At 43.4% G+C, this 24060-nt stretch overlaps 1 protein-coding gene across 3 annotated transcripts in view; it reads left to right on the forward strand.

Annotated features, from left to right (window-relative positions):
- The first annotated feature begins 4654 nt into the window (after nt 1-4654).
- edil3a (EGF like and discoidin domains 3a) overlaps nt 4655-24060 on the forward strand; it is a 119202-nt gene continuing 99796 nt past the window's right edge. For 2 of the 3 annotated variants that reach the window (XM_086205959.1, XM_086205960.1), the window contains exon 1: nt 4655-5019. In XM_086205959.1, the coding sequence (XP_086062085.1) occupies nt 4956-5019 (64 nt within the window). In that variant the 5' untranslated portion in view covers nt 4655-4955. The remainder of the gene's footprint in view (nt 5020-24060) is intronic. The other variant, XM_086205958.1, reaches the window with a different exon arrangement.

The following is a 24060-nucleotide window of genomic DNA, read 5'->3' on the forward strand; positions in this document are numbered from 1 at the left end:
GTTTACAGAACTATCTTAAGATTTCAGGAAGTCAGCCAATGAGGCATAGCAAACAACATTTGACCTTTGACATGTCCACGTTTTGTAACCAAATGACCATTTCTGTTGTTGCTAACCTGTCACTGTCATTGAATATATAACATTAGAAATATTCAACATTTCTCGTCATATGCGGAAACCTCTAACACTCAAAATGGCTGTCGTTTCACCATAGCTGTGTGCTCAAGCAATCAGAGCCTTTGCTGATGTACTTTCTGCTGGATTGTGGGTAGTGTAGTCATTATTTAAAACCTGCTTGTCTTAAAGCAAGGTTGATATCATATACATGTACATTACAGCTGCTCTGTTGGGAATATGGTAAAGTTTTTACTTCCACAAGCACTCTGTTGAGCTCTATGGAGATACCAGATGAAATCATGCTTTGGGATGCTCTCATACTGCGTTCATCGAGAAACCTTTAAAAGAAATAATAAAATATGTTTGAAATTTCATCAGAGAGCAATCCAGCTTCCCCCGGCTGGAACGAGGAACCTTGGGGAGTGAAAAGCAGGTTAAAGGAAGGCTGAGGAGGCTGATTCTATGCAATTTGAAGTCTTGACCCAGCAGGCATTTTGGGGTGCTGTTCAGGAGGAGGCGGAGAACGAGCTGTCTCCATCGGCGAGACGACGTCCCACATGATTTACTTTGACAGTCTATAAAATGCACGCACGCAGGCTTGTATAAAAGAAGTGGAAGTAACATCCAGATCCAGAAAAAGGGGATGCTAATGAGCCTGAATGTCCATTCTGCATATAATCCAGCAGGGGGCGACTCCAATGGTTACAAAACTCGATGTGAAAATAACCCAAATTCTTCATTAAAATGTTTTTCTCAGGACATTCCTAACTCAGTGCATGGAAGTCATCTTCATACAGCACAATGGTAATTTTGTAATTTACAGTTCAATTTAGACGCTAATTGATAATCTACCAGGGTTGTGTATGTGTGTGCGTGTGTGTGTGTGTGTGTGAGGGGGGGGGGGCAGTTGTCCTGTGACTGACAAGTTGCTGTGAGATTTTCAAAGATAAGTTCAAATTTTTTCGGTGAGGACAGTTACACATAAATTGCATGATACTGTAGCTCGAGATGATGACGAGCGGAACAACGGGAAGCATTGAAAACTATGCAACATAAATATCCCACAATTCTTTGCATTGCTGAGGACTGTAACTCCAGAAAATGGTGGACAGCAGCTGACAAAGCTCTGGTGTAACTTGAGTTAAATTTAAGCTTAAATATGGTTTCACAAGGCAGCACGGTGATGCAGTGGTCTGCACTGTCGCCTCACAGAAAGAAGGTTCCAGGTTCAAGCCCCAGCTCGAGCACGTGGTCTTTCTGTGTGGAGTCTGCATGTTCTCCCTGTTCCTGTGTGGGTTCTCTCTGGTACTCCAGCTTCCTCCCACAGTCCAAAGACATCAAGAGGGGACGAGGCTGATTGATACTCTAAATTGACTGTAGGTGTGACTGTGAGTGTGAATGGTTGTCTGTCTCTATGTGTTGGCCCTGGGATGGACTGGTGACCTGTCCAGGGTGAACCCAGCCTCTCACCTGATGGCTGCTGGGATAGGCTCCACCCCTGCAACCCTTAACAGGATAAGTGGTAGAAAATGGATGGATATGGTTTCACATTAAATGGCTTAAACAGCCGAATTTGTTAAAATATACACCTGCAAGTGATAATTGCCTAGAGGGCACTTTTTTATTTAACAAACTGACAAAACCAATGCAGGTGATCACATTATCCTCTTAGCAGAGGACGAGCATGTCCAATAATGTACATACAACTGTTTATTCCCACAAATGTATGACATTAGTAGACATCATTGTGTTTTCGGACATAGTGCTCGTTAGATGCCCCCAGGCTGTGGCTCCCCTCGGAACAAAAGCAGATGTGCACAGTACATTTTAAAATTCAACAACATCATCAGGAGAAGGGTTCCTGCTCACTAATCTTATCTCAGATGTTCTGTCTCAAATATGTGAAGCATGGCATCTACAGACCATCCATCCATTTTCTACCACTTATCCTGTTAAGGATCGCAGGGGTGGAGCCTATCCTAGGGTTCACCCTGGACAGGTAACCAGTCTATCTCAGGACCAACACATATAGACAGACAACCATTCACACTCACAGTCACACCTACGGTCAATTTAGAGTATCAATCAGCCTCGTCCCCTCTTGATGTCTTTGGACTGTGGGAGGAAGCTGGAGTACCAGAGAGAACCCACGCAGGCACAGGGAGAACATGGAGACTCCACACAGAAAGACCCTGTGATCCTGCCGGGGTTTGAACCCAGAACCTTCTTTCTGTGAGGCGACAGTGCTGACCACTGCACCACCGTGCCGCTCCATCTAAAGACCATCCATCGTCATCTTCCGCTTATTCCTACACATTAAGGGTCACGGGGGGGGCTGGAGCCTATCCCAGCGGCTACGGGTGAGAGGCGGGGTACACCCTGGACAGGTCGCCAGTCCATCGCAGGGCCAACATCGAGAGACGAACAACCATTCACACTCACATTCATACCTACGGTCAATTTAGAGTATCAATCAGCCTAGTCCCCAAATTGCATGTTTTTGGACTGTGGGAGGAAGCCGGAGTACCCAGAGAGAACCCACGCAGACACGGGGAGAACATGCAAACTCCACACAGAAAGATCCCGTGCCCAAGCCGGGACTCAAACCCGGAACCTTCTTGCTGTGAGGCCACAGTGCTGACCACTGCACCACCGTGCCGCTCCATCTAAAGACCACTTCTCCATATTTAGTTTTATCTCTTTGAGCAGCATCTAATCCTGGCCCCGCCACCTTGAGAGGTCTAAGATTTGTATGGATCAGGAGCAGAGGTGAAACGACCATATACGTAGGTAACACAGCTCCGGCGCTCAGCCGGGCCCTTGGCTCTCTGCCACTACTGGATCATTTATCTTGACCTTGCCTGTATGCAAGGCTGGACGGGGGGGGGACACACTGCAGCCCGCCGCTTGGTTCAACTAGGCTGAACTTTGACCGCTGTGCGCAGCAAAAAAAAAATAGCGTTGGTTGTGCAGGCTCAGCGGGCCTGGTTCTAAGGTACAAAGAGAGACACAGAGAGAGAGAGAAGGAAGGGAGGACAACATGGGAGGAAGAGCAGGATGGATGAGAGGAAAATGGTGTGAAAAACAACTGAGGAGAGGAGGAGTGGAGCAGATGGAAGAGCATGGACATCATTTTACATCATAATTCTTCTTTTGTTTTATATTTTCCTCTTTCAGTGGAGGACATTTCCTCAGCAGGAGTACTGTACTTCTAAGTACTAGAGTTTGAGTACTGGAGTACTTTTGTTTGTCTTACTATGTCACACCCAAAAGAATCCGAACGTTCTACTGTTGGTGTGATATGTATGGAGGGGGCCTGATTTGCAATTAGCAGCCCAGATTATGGGATGGATTCTTCTGATGTGAACGCGGATGCAGTGAAGTCTCCTGCAGCAGCGTAAATCAAAGGAAGGTTCCATGATTGGAAACGGTGTTAAAAGACGTTACCTATGGGCGCTTTTGAAACTTGAAAATATTAAAACCTCAGACAACTTTTGCCTCAAGGTGAAATGTAGTCATCCTCATGTTTGTTCCTGGGCAATTATCTTGTTTTTCCCCAAATGATGGACGCTCTTTTAGCAACTTTGTTATCTTAAAAGGCTTGAATAATAATGTATGAACAACAACAAAAATCCCACGAGGGGAACGTGTCCTGGAGCCTCCGTAGGTTTGGTCTGAGCTGGAATCTTTCCATAATCTGGCTCCAACTCTGTTACGATGAACACGGCACTCTGACTTCCTACAAATCATCTAAAGTAGCCTAGTGTGTTTTTCCAGTCTAGGTGGGGCTGGGGGCAACTGGGAACTCCTTTGTGTGGGTGCACTGGCTGGTCAGGCCCCTGCTCAGCATTTTGATTTTAGAGTTTAAAATGTGGAGAGGAACTTTTTTTTCCTGCCCCTGGATAAACCCTGACAGCAGTAATGTGCAGCAGCTGCAGCTGCAATAAAAACAAGATAGTACCAAATAGGAGGCTTCAAAAGCTGGAGTCCATACGCCAATCGTTGACGTCATGTTGGCTACGTCCACTTTTTGGTACCGTCTATGAGCGCACATCCTCCTGTGAGCCAAACAGACGGAACTGGCTGCAGGGGGAAACGGCATCATTTAACCAGGAAGTTAAATGATTGTGCCTTCAAAAATAAAACCATTACGCTTTTCACCTTGAGCAGAATAAATGATGGCTATTGTGAACACCCCTGCACTGCTGCTTTAAGAATTACTTAAAATGGTTTAAGTATTATTATTAGTAGTAGTATTATTATAACTGTAATTGTAATTATTTATCTCTCGTGTGCATTAAATTAGCAAACTCAGTAGAGAGATATTGGAAGATTAGATAAAAAATACATTTGAAAAAACATGGAGCTTAGACACATTTCTGTCCAACATCATTCTAATATCACATCTCGATGAATGAGAATCTAACGCGCCATATTTTCAGTACGTTGGTTTATTTCTTTTATTTTGGAGGCAATTACCGGAAGTTTACATTATCTTAACCCCGTGAAGCTTGACGGTCGTCCAGACGCGCTGAGCGCACACCACCACTCTCCACTCCATCTCCCCACTGCGGTAGGAGCGGGCCAAGCAGCAGCAGAGGGCGACCCTGCAGCTACTCCACTTGTTCCCGGTGGCGAGCGTGTCCCTCCACCGACCTCAGCACACAGGAGGACTTTATCCAGGAGGACGTGTATAAAAGCTCCTGGGCACTCCTACACAGCCCTGCCAGAGCCAAGGAGGCAGAACTTTTGGTTATCGCTCCGTGATTTAAGAAAAAAAAAAAAAAGATAAATCTCATCTTCCGAAGCTTGGAAGTCAGACGTGTTTCTGTGAGAGGATGGGACCGCTCCTGATCTCCATCGCCCTGTGTCTGAGCGCCGCTGCCCCGCAGCGTGTGAAAGGTGAGTGGAAAAGTGACGCCCTGTCCTTTGCGTTGACCAAACATTTCACACCAGCTGCATCCTTGCGCGACAGTTCCGCGTTGTCTGATTTGAGGGAAATTAGTTAAAAACTCGAGAGCGCAAATCAAATTTTGAATGCGCATTCATTGAGAGTGTGTTTTGTTTGCGGAATACTGACAGCGCGGTGTAGCAGTGCACGTTTGTGATCCGTCCCGCTGACCCTCGGTGGGTGTGCTCGTGTTTAAAGGACACTTGTGTGAGTCCATCAAACAGATGTTTACGTGTTCATCCGTGCGTAATTTCGCCTCCATACGTGACAACACCAGTCCGTGCACCGTGCAGGCACTTAACGCAGAAATCTGCTCCAGTATTTAATGCGACCTCTCAGTGATAATCTGGAGCTAGTCTCCTCTGCGATGCCTCCTCTGGATAACAAGAGGCTGCGCGTCCAGGTACGAGGCAGACGGGAACCGAGTTCAAAGCCGATTAGTGGAATACAGGCAGCACCGGCAGCTCTCGCTCCGAGGAGGTATGATGTAGAAGCTCCTGCATTAGTTGCAACATGGCGCTATTACAGCAAGAGTGTAACGTCTCACCCCAAATTGCCAGAGTGCCTGATTGAGATTCACCTGCCTGAGTGATTTCACACCTTCTCCACTTGGTCTCTGACTATTTTTGACCACTTAAGTCGTCCATGTTCGCTGCAGTACAGTAGCCTACCTGTGGGAATTACATGAAGAAAGCAGCCCTTCATGGAAGTGGGTCATGTTATCCTCCCTGTCTCTACTCATTTAGAGACATGCTTGCCTCAGGAGTCACACATGTCAGACAGATTGCAGTCTCTACACCAGGAGTGTGCCTTGAGCAGAGTTTCTGAGGCTCCCTAAGCCTCTCAGTGTCAACTCAGACACCGTGGTTGGCTCCCATAATGAATGTAGCGGGTCGACTTGTTTCAAGGCTCAGCGAGTTAAAAATATACCCTGAACCAGTCTTCCAATTAATCATCATCATCATATATCAAATCTGAAGGGGTGCTGTAATCCCATCCTTAGTCAGGCCAGATATGAGGATGAGATGGAGGAAGATCTGTGTGTGTGTGTGTGTGTGTGTGTGTGTGTGTGTGTGTGTGAGCATCCTTCATAATGGTCACCCTGGCTGCTATTTTAGCATCATGTCATCAGAGAGTAACAGAGAAGCACCTTGCCTCCTAGAGTCTAGCAGCATCCGTGCTCTCTGTTTAAGGATTCTCTCATCCAACGTTTTCTATATTTTATGGATGTTAAGTCGTTCAAAGGTAGCAACAAATGCTCTGCCGAGGGTGTAACGGGGTGTCTCCGTCCCCGGGAACAAATTGATGGAGTGGAAGCGTTTGCCTTCAGGTAAAACAGACTGCATTGTTTCAAGTGAGTGTGCAATACATCACTTCCGTCGGTCGGTTACTGGTGCTGACTCTCACACATTGTTTTGGATCCTGCCTGTCTGGCTGGACAAAGCGCATGACTGCACCCATGGGCCTTCTCTACTGAAATGCAAGCTGCTTTTGTGCTTGTTTAGAGTCTGTTTTAATGAATTTTATGCATCTTAATTTTGGGCTCAGTCTTGTTATAATGGCTGTGAAATTAGAGGCTTGTAGGCGAATGGACGGCCATCTGGAGAGGCGAGGCGATTGTTTGTTATTGGTGAATCATGATGAGCACTCTTGGTCACTGCTCATTTTACTCACATTTCACAGTTAAAGACGCTTGTTAAACTAAACACACTTGCAAAACTGTTATTTCCACAGTGATTGTTTTCAATTGACTTAATCAGTTGCTCATCGCGTTCACAGACTGTAGGTGTGTGTGAGTGTGTGTGTGTGTGTGTGTGTGTGTGTGTGTGTGTGTGTGTGAGTGATTTTTAAAACATGAGTGAGCGACTGACAGAAAGCTTTCTTCCTTCCACGCTAACAGCAATGACATCTGTTACATTTGGATAAACAATGTACCTGGCTGGAGATGAGAGGGAGGGAAATTTAGGAACTAGTAATGATTTTACAAAACATTGTAGGGCTTCAGAAACATTTGTGGTAAACAAATATTCAATTGCGCCTCAATCTTGAGATTACCCCCCCCCCCCCATGACCATATGCTTTCTATAGATCTTTCATAGAAACTTGAAAGGTTTTCTTGCTTCCTGAAAGAGTACATCCCTTGCACACCCAGATCCATTTAGCCAACAGTTTACCAACCAATGGAAAAGTTAGAAATATCACCTGTACACGAGAGCTAATTTTCAGACTGTCAGTAAGCAATGGCAGCAGCTTAGTATACACACACACACACACACACACACACACACACACACACACACACACACACACACACACACACCAGTAAACTTTGTGGTTGCTGGAAGACAAGCAAGACAAACAAAATGGCAAGAAGAAACTTCTGGGACCGCAGTCGATAGGCGCAGGTCAACTGATGTGGCCACAGAATCAAACAGGCCATGCACAAACTGTGGCAGTTTAAACGGTGACGTGTTGTCATCGCAGAGGTGCCGCCAGCGCTGCGCTGAGCTGAGCTGTGTGCACATAGGAACTGTTTTACAGATTGTTGACAAGAATGTTCCTGTTGTGGAGCTCCAGAACCCAAAGCACAAACAAAACAGCAGCACATGTTGTTGACTTTGCAGGAAAGCAAGAGGAGGTTCCCCTGATTCTAATGAAGGAGCAGATAAATGCGTGCACAGTGGCATGATCGTCGCTTCTTGGATCCACTAGGTGGCGCCAGAAAATACACATTTTCTGTATATTATGTTGACGTACATTAGGTGAAGACAGCACTGTGTAATTTCGCTGTAAATTAACTGATCAGCCTCTTTTCCTGTAACCTCTAGGTGGCACTGTGACCTAAATTAAGCTTGCAGATGTCGTCAAACAACAGTTCAGTTAAACAGTCAAGAGATCAACATAAGCCGCCGCCCCACATGACCCACCACCAAGGTTTTAGCTTTTTCAGACCAAAGTTGAATGAATTGGGTCGACCCACGTAGAGAACTAGAATAAAAAGACATTTCCTGATACCACCAGGTGGTGCTAGGAGTGACCTGCTCCAAAATTAAATGGGTTCTTCTTTGGTCCATGCTACACTCCTCCAACGAGTTTGGTGAAAACAGGCCTGATGCTTCTCTCGGAATCCTGCCGATGGACAAAGAAATAACACAAAAACTTGACAGTGATGAAGCACAGACATAGCAGACCTATAACCCTGGTCCAGGCATCCCATGCAGCTTATTTTGACTCCTGCGGCGTACTGTACATCTTACAGTAATGTTTACTGCAGTAGCACAGATTAAAAAAAAAAAACAAACAAAAAAAACAACAACAATCCAAAATGGCCTTTTCATTTGCTTTCTAACCCTGGAGACAAAGCATATCACTGGGTTAACTGTTCAGTTGTCCTTGCATTACTTTATATGAGATCATTTAGAGTCAACTGGTGGCTGCAGGGCTGAAATAGAAAAGAAAAGAATGTGCTTGCAAACAGTTGGTCGCATATTAATGCAGGATTGGCTGCTTAAATGCATGCAGATGACAGCAATCCATCTGAAAGCTCATTACATTTCGTCACCACTCCGTAGGTTGCGGTCGAATTATGGGCGACTTTTAATAATAATGGTTTGCAACCTTCCTCTACAGTGGCTGTGGTTTTAAATGCCACAGTCTTCAATCATTAGAGAGAGGTCAAGCTGCTGTCAGATCAAGGAATCAAAGGAACTCATTGGAAAACAACCCATGCTTGACGAAACGCAACATGGTATATCAGCACTTATGAGTCAATCTCTCCACAAAGCCTTGTTTTCAGTGACATTGGCTCCTGTCATTGCCTTTCATGTTCTCAGAGCTTGATTGGGCTATTATTTATTAGAGCAGATGTTCCTTAATCCCATTAATATTTGAAGGACAGTTTCCTGATGCTGACAACTTAATGGATATAGTGCTATTTGTCTTTGCTGCAGTCAGGCCTCTGTTGTCCTGCCTGTATTTCAAGCTTGACTTATTGGGAGGGCACTGGAGGGACAGTTAGAGAGGTTACAAGGACACCGGCAGAGGAAAGTGCTTCCCAACGAACTTTAATGTGGCCTTGAGATGATTGGGGGGGGGGGGGGGGGTAGTGGGGGGGGGGGGGGGGTAACATAAGCGTTTTAAACTAACATGCACCGGTCAGAGCCTTCAGGCAGGAACGCATCTGTTGTTACTGACATCTCAGTGACGGACAATGTCTTGATTAATCACCTGAGAATTTCTACATTTCTTTATTCTGGCAACATACAGTCTTGCTGGTCCAGTTCCACACTCTCCAGGCGATGTCAGGTTTAACAGTTTGTATAGCGAGAACAGTGTTTTGACACATCACATAAATAAGACATGGCAGGATTAAAAATAGACACATTTGACTGAACCGCTCTGTTGATTTTTCTTATCTTGGGTGTTTCTTTTCATAAGAGGGCTAGATGGACAGCAGAATTATAATATTTAAACCTTACCTTGGAGAGGACGCTGCATTTTATTATGACCTTATTTGCGTAAACAATAGTCAAATTAAGAAGCGAAGTATTCTGATTTTCGTCGCATTATTGAAGAGTGTTGACATGTATGCACCTTAGTTGCCTTCTGAATTCCCAACAGGGTTTCTGCAACATGCATGGGTGTCAGATTTCAGATACATGGTGCAGTGTTAAATACTTAACTTCAACACAGAGTTTTGCACTATTAGCCAGAAAAAGTTGGAAATATGGCACCAATGCGGCACGGCAGAAAAAGTTTCAGGCTAAATTTTTTAAGGAAACTCGTAGAACGTACGTATGTATGTCTTAACACTGTCGCATCCACGCAGGAATGAAATGTTCTTCAAGACATTCATTGTCTCACTTATTTAAGATTCTATTCGGTCGGTTGCCAGTGAATTTTTGTCGTCCGTGTAAACAGAAACATTCCCAGACAGGTTAAAGGTCCATTGTTGCTGTAAGCAGCAGTAACATTATGATGGCTTGCTTAAGCTGTGTTATTCTTAGCAATGTCAGGAATCAGAGTGTGACTGCAAGGGAAAGAAAGGAGAAAGAACCCTCTGTAACATGTTCAAGTGATTCACACTTCTAGTTTTCAGCTCAGACTGTGCAGCGTCCCCTGCTTTCATAGCATCCACAGGACCACATGCTGGGTTTAAGTAATCCCACTGGGTACCGATTAACGACCTCACCGGTGGAGTCAAAAGCGGGCTCAATGTGTAGGCTAACCGTGAGTGTGTGGTGAAAATACAAATTCATCTGATACACACATTTTGGACATACTGAAAAACATAAAACAGTAAAAAAAAAAAAGTGTTTTTTTTTTCTTTTTTGGAAAAGACTCGAAATCATACTTTTATTCTGTTTTTTCTTCACCAAAAAAACTACATATGATTAACAGGGAAGAAACCAGGGCTTATTACTATGATCCACTTGACCAATTATTATAAAAATAACCAACATCTGCAGATACGATGTGGATCCCTGGTGGTCAGTGTAGCTGCTGCTGTTGATTTTAACCAGTCTTAATCACAACAAACCACTTTAAATTCCCATCATGGTAGCGACACGCAGCAGTCGATGGGTGGAACCAGACTATTACTACGTAGTCTGTGTGAGATTTCAGGGTAATACTGGAGCTCCGTGTGAACGCGGCTTTAACGTTCTCGCTCAAGATCATTTGTTCCTCGACTCACTCATCAACACGTTGGGATTTGTGTTATCTAACAGCTCCCAGGGTTTAGAAGGCGATGTGAACCGGTCACACATCTGAAACAGGAACTCCTCTGAACCCCCTTTGTACAAAAAAAAATTCCCAGCAAGATATTTAAGATCACGTTTTTTTCCTCGTCCCACATATCAGAATTGACCCCGATCGTTTAGTATTGAATTGTGCCGCTGGCTTGCAGTTCAGAAATGTTTTAAAGCTCTTTTATATAGTTTAATAATGACCCTTGAATACTTTCTGCAGCTGATAGAAGTTTGTATTTCATTTACCCGAGCCTGACCAGGGTTATTTTGAATTCATCGCTGTGTTTTTCATATTGTTTTATTAGACTGGAAATTTTTTTTTTTTCCCAGTTATTGCTCAATAATATGAGACTGCAGTAAATACTCATCAGACTTTAAGAGTTGGCATGCAAACATAAACATGATTGTATTGTTCAATTAAAGCTTCAACAAAGCAATATCTCGGTTGGCTTTATTGCTGTTCGCCGTTATATATATGACGTAGTGAATTATACAGCTTCCAGTATTCAGGGCTGCCATTTAATTGCTGCAATAGTTTGGATGCATCTATCATCCTCAGGGTCGTGTGAACATTATTAAAATCAGTACAGTCTTAATCTCAAATTCAGCTCAAAGAAATGTTGATGTTTGGCTGCTGTGGTTCTTGTTAATTTGATGGGAGTTTTGTTTTTTGCTGGAACGTTAGTCTGCGTCTGATTGTGTGACTTTCACAGGTTGTTTGAGGACATTTTCTGTCGAGCCTGTGGATGAAGCATTGACCTGGTGGAAACTTCTGTCGTAGGGGGGGGTTGTTCAACATCCAGAGATGTGGTGGACAAGTCCAATCAGACATTTACGTGTCAGTGATGTTGGAGCTACGGTGGCGTGCTGACTAAAGTTGAAAGTGATGATTATAAACCCACGATTGCCTCTGCCGATGAGGTCGTGCTTTGGTGGGGTTGGGGTGGGACTTTCAGCAGGATTACGCAAAAACTATGAGGCCGACCCACGCCAAACCTGGTGGAGGGGCGTAGTAGGGGTAAAGGAAGAGCCCTGTATAATTTGGGGCAGCTCAGTCAAAGCGGCACCTGATTGCATCAGGAAATGACTTTTTTTTTTCACACCCTGATGTACCCCTCTGAGTGGGTCGACCAGATCCATCTGGAAAGTGGTGAGAAAGCTGTAATCCTTGGTGATGGGACACTGTGAGGAGTTTGTGTTTAACGGCGTTACCGTGGCAAGGCGGACTATTTGATATTTTGCCAGGAAACTGTAGTAGCTGGACTCCATGGGGTCAGATCTTTTCCAAACTGCACACATTTGATGAGAGTCCTTAAGACATCTTCGTGCCAAATTCATAGCACCACCTAGTGGTTAGAGGAAGTAAGTCTGACATAACAAACATGTCTTCAAAAGGAACATAATATATTTTAAATGTGTCACTGCCACAGTGCAGTATTAATGTCCGCTCCTTCATGCAAAATCCAAATATCAGTTTTCACCAGCCTCTCACTCCTTGGAGAAGCTACACACTGTGCGGGGCTGCAAGGGCCCAACCAGCTCCGCTTGTAGCTGTAATTAGGGCCCGAGCACGAAAGTGCCCGGGGCCAAAAGTTGACCTTGGCTGTGCCCTCTGGATATCACTGCTTCTTTTCTGTTCTTGGAGATTCCTTACATTCTGTGCTAAGAGGATGTTCCATTTTGGAGAAGACAACCCAGGCTGTTGGAATTAGTTCAAGTTCTACAGAATTACCACAACTGTTAACTGGTTGACCGTGTAACTACATTGCAGAAGCCCAATTATTCTGTTTGGGAATGGGATTGAAATATGGTAATTCGATGGAGAAAAGTCTTAATGGAGAGAAAAAGAGGGAACGGGGTGCCGATTTGTCTTTCTTTAAAATGTGAATAATGTCTGCAGCTATGTGCATGATGATTTTACACGCTTGCTAATATGGTGGACAAACTTTGATGGGATGAACACCACGGAAGAGTTTAGGAAAACATTTTTTTTTTTTAAAACCCCTGATCAAGTCCAAGCGTGCAGTCAAGACCGACAATAGTTGCCGTATTGATTATTAGTTTTTGGCTGCAGAGGTGACAGGGGAGTTTAAAGCCTTTCAAGATATCGTTTGTGGACTGTTTGCTTGAGTGTGTATGGAATGCAAAGCTCACTGGCAATCAGGGTGGATTGTTTTTTTATTGCATTCTTCATACGAGCCAAACATAATTCTTGCATTTTAGCGGGTGTGGCCACGGAGGGAAACGGGACCCACCCGTATCAGAGGGTGCATCAGAGAACCAGCCTACACGTGGCTGATCAACACGCAGGAGATGTTACTGTGAATACAGAGAAGAACCACAGCTGCTGTTTTTAAACTTGTGTTTAATTTTCTCTGTAAACTGTATCGTGAGACTGAAACCTCAAGATAGTGAGATTAAAACTGAAATGTCATATTTTTGAATTTAAAGCTGGCGCGAGGATGTATGGATGAGTGACACATAGACCTTTCAGTGCTTCATCTTTTATGCTAAATGCCAACTGGTTTATGTGATGCTGCGTCTGCCCTTTGTGAGGATGGAAAATCTGTCTTAAAACGTTATATTTAGTGTGCGTGTGACTAAATCAGACTCTTGCTGCTGTAATGCTGTGTGTTTATGCCTCGTCAGGTGTGTGCAGGACATTCAGTTCCATACTGAGTTTAATGTTAGAGAGTTTGTTGGTCATTTGATAAATGAAGTCAAAGCCAGGTTTGTTGTTGTAGGCTGAAGTTAAGCCTGCTTTAGTCCAAATGAGATTGAGTAGTTAAAGCAATGAGCTTCTCTTTAGTCTGATAAAGTCTCTCCATCAGGCTTCGGAACGCCACGGCATTCTCAGTAAGCCTAGTGTACTTATTTGAGATCAGATGGGTGCAAGTGGCTTAAATTCTCACTTCCAACAAGCCCTGAGGAGGGGTACTCATTCCTATTCTCGAAGCAATCTTAAATCACAAGCCCCTGAAGTCTGAAAACCAGGGTTCAAAAGGTAACTGCAATATGTAACACTTTTCTTTTGAGGAAATCAAGTGCATCTATATCAATTAAATTGGTGATTTGTTAAGAATCCTTCATTGAATTGCACCAGTTGCATCTATATTTTACTATTTTCTTCCCATGTGTGTCTCTGTCTCATTTCTCCTCTCATACAGTAAAATGGCTTATTTGAGGATCGGCTTGTGTACTTCATCTCATTCCCAGACTCATCGTCTCTGTAGTTTGCAGTATTTTAACTACCTGCTATTTGATTATGTCAGTTTCCTGTAGAGATAGAATGTTCTGCGTGTGTGTGTGTGTGTGTGTGTGTGTGTGTGTGTGTGTGTTTGCAGCTTGGAGAGGTAACCCAGAAATGTCATCACATAAATTCTAGGAAGCAATTCCGACTCTTTTGCTTTTCCTGTTGATGTGCATCCATACGTCTCTTAAACCCCCCCAAACAAAATAACATTCATTTATTCAGCAACGTCTGCCAGACTGTTCTTACCCTAAATTGGCCTGAATTCCAACAAGGCGGGGTGTGTTTGAGTAAGAGTCTATTAATTGAAGCAAGTGATAAAATGTTCCTGATGTTTTCTTGATTTCATCTGCACATGCTACATTTCAAATGAAAGCCCGCTCATCTACTACTAAGCTTTTGCCAAATACTTTTCTGAAGGGTTATTTGAGGCTATGAAATGAAGTATATGATATTCATTGACAAGTGAAGCAATTTTTTAAAGTGGGAATATCTCCAGCCCAGATGTTTTAGATTACCCTTGGGGAGTGCAGCAGCAGATGGGGGTGGGGGTGGGAGTGGGTGGGTGGTGAGACTAGAGCCAGCTTAATTAAAAAAAAAAAAAAAAAACAACAAAAAAACCAAAAAACCTTTAATGTGAAATTCAGTGAGCAGAGACCACTCACCTTCAAACTGGAAAGAAAGGCTCATTAGAAACCGGGGGGGTCATTTCATCCAGCCATTACTACTCACAAAAAGGCCAAAGGGTTTCAACAGGTTGCTCCATTTTAGGCACAGTTGGGCTCAGGTACAAAACCAGCTATTAGATGCACTTTTGTCTCCCCAAAATTAAAAGAACAGTGTCCCTGAAGGGCAAAACACACCTTGGAAAGCACATTAACACTTCTCAAAACACAATAATATTTCACAAAACAAGAATTTGATTCATTAAAGTAATCAGATCAAGGATGCAGCCATTTAAGAATTTATACACAGAATTTGTGGCCTCCTTTTGTTGCTGCTCTCTGAGCTAGTGGTAGACGGGGAAACGAGACCGAGCGGTGCCAAACAGAGCGACTTGGTGATGGATGTCTCTCTCCAGGTCAGAAGGACACTAAAAACATTGGGGGTGTATTTTTAATGGCTTGAAGTCCATGTAGAACATGCAACACAAATATAAAGACTTGTTTTCGCTCTCAATTTTCACAAATTGAAGTAAAATTATGTGTTGTGTTGTGATTAGCACGATCCTTTTTAGATCAAAACGTTGCAGTGCTACAGGAAATAGAAGCAACCGATGGGAGCTCAACAGTGTGTGGACCTGTGTTCCGTTGTCTACAGTGGGTCATTTTTTGTCCTGCATCTGTGTATATTCAAATATATAATTGTTCATGTCACTGCTATAAGCCATTGCCGGTGGTTCCAAGGATTTTGCATCCAGCCACACTTGCAATGGCAGACTACTAGTAACCGTGCCAGTTCAGCTCTGTCACATGCAACAACTGGTTTGCACAAAGAATTTCTGCATAAACCGTTGGGGGTCTTGACCAGACTGCATTATGTCATCGTTGCCAAGTTGAGTTGGCAAATGTCGTCACATTTGATGGCATCTGGCACTTTGGAAGTGTTCTCTTCATGGATGAATCCTGGTTTACGCTGTAGCAGACAGATGGCAGACAGCGTGCATGGTGTCATGTGGGGGAGCAGTTTGCTGATGTGTCCCATGGTGGTGGTTGTGTTTCTGGTACAGGAAGGGATAAGCTATGGGCAGCAAACACAGGTTCATTTTATTGATGGCAGTTTCAATGCACAGACACCGTGTGGAGCTCCTGAGGGTCGTTGTCATGCCGCTCATCTGCTGCCGTCGCCTCATGTTGCAGCATCGTGATGCCTAATAAAGTTCGAGTTCCTAAAACGCCACAGTTTAGAATGTCCTTTTATTGTGACCAGTTCCTCACCAACCTGTGCTGGTCAGCATGCTGACAGGCTCCACCTGTCAGATGGAGGGATGTGAAGTGCTTCACCTCTGCCAAGAATAAGTGAAGCGCTTGATCATACAGATTTGATCTCATTTGTAGACACCATTGTGGAGAATAATTCTTGAACAAATAATTAATGCGAGCAAAAAAAAAAAGGCATTTATATATTTTTTGGAGTGTATATTTAACTGTGTAACGATATTCCATGGTATTTAATGTAGTAAAAATATAAAGAAGATATTAAGATAACCCTACAATACACCCTGTTTTTGATTACATCATCATACAGCCCAACAAACATTGATCCAAAAAAGTAAGGGTGCATCCCGACCAGCACTCACGTTGATGGAAAAAATCAATTTTGTCATCCAAACCCTGGATTGACGCATGGAAATGTTTTAATGTCTGCTGCAAATACACAACAAATTCACCAACAGTGCAAATATACAGATAGTGGCATGTTGATTTTGGTACAAAACATCATGGGAGGATTTGTAATTGTGCATCACACAATATAATACAACACAAACCATAGCTTGAAGTCAGTTTCAGACTCTGGTGATGTACTGTACGCCCCGAGGAAAGCAGTCAAAAGATTTTCAGCAAAAAAAGAAAGAAGTATTTTTTAATAATGTGGCCAAGAGGAAGCGTGTATATATAGAGAATGAGATCGGAGCAAGTACAGAGGCCACAGGAGATTGAGGCAGGGGGAGACTATCGCTGAAGCATCTGCTGGAGATGCACAAAGAGAACCAGAGGTTGCCTCACGGAGCTCTCGAGAACTCTCTGACTTCTTCTTTTCCACATCCGCCTCCTGTCTTTCTTTCTTGCTATTTTATTGACCCCCTGTTGGAGAAGCAAGGTTGTTCCTCAACAATAGTTTGGTTTCCTCGTTATTCAGACATCCTAATTCCACCGACTCACTCGCTTCATCTTGCTTCTGGACCAGCTAGTTCCACAGTATGGCCTCTATTATTCACCACTGTTTGAGGTGTATGAAATATTTACCAATTCGATCTTTCAAAACTGCCTCAGTCGGTGTGCTCCACTGCAGACGCGGGCAAAACTGTACTGAAGTACACAGCCAATGCCAGGCCTCTTGTTTCCAACGTTGATGCTGTGAAGTTTCTGACAAGTTAATTTAACAACTCAAGAAGTTCACTTTTAAATTGCAGAGTTTATTTTTAACCAGGTTCAGTGCAGTGAGGAGTAATCTTTGTGGGATATCTCACCCCTGTCACTTTCTGTCTCCTCCCTCACGCACACTCACACTCCAGAAGTTATAATTAAAACACATCAAACAACAGTTGCTTGACGACTTAGTTTGATGTTATTACGTCTACTGGAAAGATTCTGTACGGGTTGTTTGTTTGATACCAGCGTTATGTGGTGAAGTTTCTCTCTACTCTCTTTGAATGTATTTGTTGATGCAAGGGCTGTCATTGCGTATATAATTGGAGTGAAAAAAAGAAATAAATTGATTGCGAAAATGATTGTGGGGATGGGGGGGGGGGGGGGGGGGAGATGAACGCCAGTATGGTTTCCTGCCTCCCAGTTCTCACGTGGCTGGGATGCGACGCTGAAGACGGCTCATCTGTGTGAAGGGAATCACATAACGTCACTCTTATTTATTGAAAATGAAATGTAGGTCAGGCTCAACAGGAGAATAATTCAACGCCAATGATGGTGAAGAATCACAGGAGCTCAGAGGCAGCGATGTGCTCTCGGTGCAATCTAACCGTGTCTTCAAGTGGAGTTGTGTTGTTTACTGTGTTCACCCGAAGACAACCCTCTTGTGGTACTTGCGACATTATAATTCAAATATTTCTGAAAGCTTTACTGGATGATATTTTGCAGAAAGAGGAGTTCAGTTTTCTGGCAGATGGATTCACATTTAGTTGGTGTGCTTCTAGATTTTATGATATGATGGATTAACATGTTGATATTATAAGTGGTCCGGGACCTCAAGCGCCTCCATGCACCAGAGTAACATTAGCCAAGTTAGCTAACAAAACTCTTGACAGCAAACTGGAAAAGCCATGTTACAACAACCTTGCTAGGCCATGGAGATAAAACGTTATTTTTTTCAGAAGTCAAAAAAATAGAAACTTTTAAACAAATTTTTTTTTTTTTTGCATCTGACATTATTTTGTTTGTTTACATTGTGATGCAAAGGTATTTATATTGCGATGAATAGAACTTTACATGCAGTTATGTGCTAAAATAAGAACTGTTAAAATTTTGAGGTCAATGGGACCATGGAGAACTAACATTTTCATGTTCCTCTTTCCCTCAGTTGGCCTCTATAACGGAGTTTTAACTGAAATTAGCCGGCGTGTAACATGTAGATGTGCAGTAATCACGCAACAGGCCGAGTCACTGATAAGCTACTGTTCACCAAACCTGGTCTCTCTCAACATGGAGGCTCCTCGAATAAGCGGACGTGAAATTGACTGACCAAAAGTTAGCAGGGGGAAAAAAAATCAATTTGTCAAGGCCTGCCCTTTTCGGTACACACGAAACACAGCTTACACAAGGATCAGAGTCCATTTTCTAAATACTCTACCATGTTCTTTTTGCATTTATACATTGTAGAGGAATAACATCTGCAGCCTCCATGTAACATTCAGTTTAAACTTCCCATGGGATCAAGTTAGTAAGCTAAACTATGTGAAAAATCTGCTCAAAGATGTGGAAAATGGTGCAGTTTTTATTTCCATAACCCTGTGCGCTGCATTTAAATGTGCCGCCGTTTTCAGACTGAGAGACCTACAAATTGCCGTAGTGGAGTATCCGGCTTTTTGGTCGGATAAATAATGTGAAAGCGAGCAGTAGTTTCTCCCTAGGGGGCCGTAGCCGGCAACAGGAGGCGAAGTCTAGGGGTCCATCCTGATAACACGTCACAAGTAATGCTAGGCGTGTCCAAAGTCTTGATTTTATAAATAACCTGCGCCTTGTTGCGAGGGAAGCCGCGTTCCGTCATCCTCCTGGCCAGACTGCTCCTCTGCACGGAGGCTGAGGAGCTCACAGGTCTCAGTGTCTCCCCAGTTGGCCATCCTCTATGTTCCAAGTATCTTGAACTTGGAACTCGCAAGTGAAGTTTTTCTCGTCTCTTCCTTGTGCGCTCGTCATGTCTGTATGTTTTCCTGTCCTGGCACCCTGTGGATAGGGTACGTCATCACCACGCCCCGAAACTCTGTGTCGGAGTGGGCGGACTGCTCAGTTCAAACTTGCACTGGCAAAAAGTATAGGGTTAGAGGAGGGTAAATTGCCGTGGTGATTCCCGCCCCCCAGCCCGTGTCACTCAGTATGAACAGAAAAGGTACCCCTGCAATTTGGGGGCCAAAAACATGGCTTTTGTGGCAGTGTGAAAAGGTTTTATCTAATCTGAGAAAGTTTTTTTTTTTTAAAGTTGTCTCGATCAGATACCGTTGTAGTTCCGACCATAAACGATGCGATCCGACGGTGTTATTCTCATGACCCGCCGGGCAGCATCCGGGAAACCAAAGTCTTTGGTTTCCGGGGGGTTTATAGTTGCAAAGCTGAAACTTAGAGGAATTGACGGAAGGGGGTGTCCCTTCCGTCAATTCCGCAGGCCTGCGGCTTAATTTGACTCAACCCGGCCTGGGTGGGCAAATATGAGCAAATAGGCTCAGTAGTTCTGTGGCGACATTTGACAAGAACACACTACAAAGGTGTGAAGATTGTCAGTCATTCAGATGTTGGTAACCGCAAGACTTCAATTCTCCATCAGAATTGTAGTTTTTTGCATAATTTTACAGGCAGACGTGGAGAAAATATGCCTTTTTAACCGCAGAAAATACCAGAGAATCATGACTTTTTTTTTTCAAACTTTTTGTACTCAGAATTGAAGTAGTAGCAGTCTACGTCCAATAGGTAGACTGCTGACAAGAACCATTGGAAGCCAATTTGGAGTTTTAATGGGACCAAACTGTTTAAATGTCAAGAGTGTGACAAAGTCAGCTGATGGCAATGGGACATTATTCAGGTTCACATGTACTTCCTGCCAAAAGATATTTGCTGTCGTCTCCGTTTTCCAGTTTTGTCCAAGGACTCTACCCACGTTACCAGACTTTGAAAAACACCAACAAAAAAAAACACGCTAATAATCTGGAAACAAAAATATGGAAATAGTCATTTAAATGTCTTTCCTGCTTCTTTGTCTGTGCCTCACTTTTTCTCAAAAAAACAGTTTAAAAAAAAAAAGACTAAACATTTCAATCTGTCGTTCTTGTGCGTTCTTTGTGAATTTTGAATAAGAGTCTTGTTCTGTCAGTGAGTGTATTTATGTAGCATAATGTCCCTCTCATCCGAAATGCCACATGGAAAACGGCACGACAACAAGAGAGCTAATGAGGTAAACATTTAACGAACAGGGTCACACAAATGCCTTCATGTGCTGTTGAATATGCATAAACCGGGTGAATTAGTGACAGCGTTTTGTAGTAAAATGCATTTTCCCCGGTTCTTTCTCTCCGTTAATCTGCAGCGGTACTTTCCATCACGACCACCTTCCTCTACAGTGGTTACAGCGAAGATTCAAATCAGATGAGAGCTCTACTTCTTTATACATGTTTGATGAATCCTTTTTTTTTATGCTACTTCTGGGATACAAGCGTGAATGTGGGAGATCTTGTCCGGGAAAAAAGGTACAAAAGATGGGAGGTGTCCAAGTTTGTAATGAGGCTAGAGAGGCTCTCCTGGCTCACCAGCAAACTGGGGCATCTGTAATGATCTTGCAGGGAGGTGGGGGGGGGGGGGGGGGGGTTTGTTGGAGGCTGGGAGAAAGAGAGAAAGAGAGAGAGACAGACAGACAGAGGGGGGGGGGGCGTATTGCAAACCTGAGTTGAGTCACAAACTGTAGAAAATCAATCAATAATAAATTAAGCAAGCCAATATATCGGCTGATTTATGCAGCCTGTATATCAGTTCAGATCATTGGAAAGTGATAAATTATTGAGTCAGAAATGACAAAATTCTGTTATTAAACAGTGCACTGTTAAGTTAATCATCTTGATATATTTTTTTTCAAATTAAAGGTTTCTATTACAATTCAATCGGTTACAATCAAATGTAGAATGGCGAGAGCAGTTGTTTATTAAACCCGTGAGTTCATCTGCCTCTGCATCAGCGAGAAGCGTCAATAGGAGGCTGGTGATTTACATAAATTACATTCTTAATGGAAGCTTCTGTATTTCTGCCAAGCTTCTTTTTTTTTTTTTTTTTCTTAAATGGGAAATAATTCAGAGACACTCCTCATCTCTCCTGGCAATTTATTTTTTGTTGCCTTGAGAGCTCATTGATCTCATTTACTCCGTAGGATTTAAGTGAAGTTTTAATAGAAAATCCCACAAATGAAAATTGAAGTGACGCCTCTACTCGTTGAGGGTGTTCGTCCGAAAGTGACACATTTGTCTGTTAAGCAGCCGCGGTGAATGTGCAACACGTGCAAGCATAACCGTCATTAATCTCACACGATGGCCCTAAAGGCAGAGGTAACCTAAAACACACATGGCTGTGGCGGTAAACTTGCTCGTGAGCTGCTTTTATCAGCTACCTTCCAAAGCCATCTGGTGAAATGAATCAGTTTACAAAGCTAAGTGCGGTCAGAGGCTAGCTAGCTTATGACTGAACCTGGTGTTGTGGTCAGGGACTAATAATGTGTTTTATTGACCCTGCAATGTGAGGAAGCTGCTGTGTATACATAGAGATTACAGCTGAGGCTCCAAAGTTTGACCTATTGGCTTTGGCTCTTTGAGATTATGTTCAAAATTTCTTGATGTATTTTTTTTGTTGTTGTTCCTTTTGGCAGCCATTGAATGCAAAATGAATGCAGCCAGTGGGTTATTATTCGATGATGAACTGTGCATCTGACTGCATTTTAATGGCAGCACAACATTACATTTTTAGTAAATCCACTGTAATTCTTACGGTATCATTCAGTATCTTTAAATCTGAGCATAAATGCCATCTCAATTTTGGAACCTTTTGACCCTTCATCGTTCGTACTGCAAACGCTGCAGAGCCCGCGGCCGATGAGGAAGCCCCTGAACCCCGTGATCCCTGTGCTGAGTGCTTTATTGTGGCACCTGGCCCACGATGAGGAGAACTATCGATCTCGTCCTCAGACTAAAGCTCTCAGCGCACCTCTGCAGGGCTTAAGAGTCGGCCAAGGCAGGATGCACAGTAATGAGAGCAAAAGAGGGCTTATTACAGCTTACTCCTAACAAGGATGGAGACCTTTACACTATAGGGCAGAGAGAAGCTGCCGCTGGGCTTTTTTATTTGTTAGTTGTTGTTTTTTTTTGGATTATTTTATTTTTATTCAACCCATCCCTGAAGCTCATCTTTGTTTGAGCTCAGTTCAGGTCTTAACCACACCATGCACTGTAACCCTCCGGAACTCAGGGACTCCTGTGGGGATACATCTCAGCGCAGACTGTGTGAAAAGTATATTTGGTTTACCCCTGTTTGAAGTTGGAGAAGGAGTTGGAGGTGGTCTTAAACGATTAAATGCATTTCTCAGAGAAAGTGGTTTGAGCTGCCCTCGGACCTCAGAGGAAAGGATACCTCAGGCTGGGAAGAAAGATCCGCCGTCCTTTGAGTGCTATGATTGGAGGCTTTTGTGGCAATAGAGCCTGTTGTTAAGGACTCCAAAAAGAGGACCTTGTGTTTGAAAGGCTTTGAGGTGATGACTATGGTGGACCAAGATTGTGAATTCACAATAACCAAAGCTGAACCGCTCTGTCATGAGTGTGGCTGGGGTTTATTGTATTTTTTTTTTTTGCCACAAGTGCTGTTTGGATTTATTTGTCTGGAGTTTATGTCAAATTTTATGGTGGAAAAAAAGTTTGATTCATACCAAATGAGGTTTTTCTTTTTTCTTAGAGGACTAAAATCATGTATTTGTTCTTATGAGAGCGTGTTAGTCAAACCAGAAAACAGCACAGAGAAATCCATCTTCGCTGGATTGTGTAGACGTAATGATGGTCCTCTGATAATCTATCAATACGCTGACACGCTTAATTGTAGCCGCAAACCCACACAGAGTATTTGCGGAGCAGCATATGACAACTGTAATGATGCTACACGGCCACTTTGAGTTAGACTGTAATTATCTGTGGTCCCTCAAAGGTCAGTGGTGCCAAAACTGGGAGCGATTGATGAAAAGCTGAAAGTCAATTATCAAAGTTCTGAAAAGTTGAACTCCACAAAAAAAAAAGTTCCTTGCAGACTTGAGATGCGACTGATTTTCTGCACAAACGAGTGTCTTTTTGATCCCACATTAGAGCGCTGGGAGTGATTTTTGTAGGTAATTGATCCTGAATGACAAGGCAGACAAAAGCGAAGGTCGTGTCTCCTCATTACATCTCGCTTTCACAACAGGAAGTCTATTCGTTCCCGTGAGAACCTCGACGTTCTCTGAAATGGCTTCCGCCTCGTACGCGTGGACTAGCACGACCCACGCTGATGCAGATTGATTTCATGTCCAGCAGCAGGTGGTGTCGGCTGATCCCTCTAAAATTACCTGACTTCAATCTGAAACGTCACCGTTGTGAGCGCTGCTCTCTTCAGGTTCTTTGATTCCTTTCAAATGAGGGTTGGCACTCTCTAATTACTAATATCGGCCAATTCTGCTTCACTTCCACAAGCTGTAGAAATCAGTTTAACCCAATCAGATAGGAAGTTTAAAGGACTGCCCTCAGCTATCGACTGGCTTCACAGGCAGCACCCCAAGGTTTCCCCTCATCTTCAAATTCTCCTGCGATGAACATCTAGATCTCTTCTCTCTGGACCAGATGTCTCCCCTACTGGTAGCAGCCAGCTCGCTCTCTCTTATCAATGATTGATTCATCAGTTTCATGTGCTGCTTTTCAAACTTCAAACCTCCCGGCGTCCAGTTTAGAACCCTCACGTTCGTGTTTTTCACCTTTTTTTTTTTCTTTTTAACTGAGCTTTTTCTCAGCTCTGGGGTGTGAGTATACGTTTGCTTCACAAGGACCAAGCTCTTTT

The sequence above is a fragment of the Aulostomus chinensis genome, chromosome 6 (assembly GCF_037954235.1).
Source record: "Aulostomus chinensis isolate RoL2024-O1b breed Wild chromosome 6, RoL_Achi_v1.0, whole genome shotgun sequence".
Classification (NCBI taxonomy): Eukaryota; Metazoa; Chordata; class Actinopteri; order Syngnathiformes; family Aulostomidae; genus Aulostomus; species Aulostomus chinensis.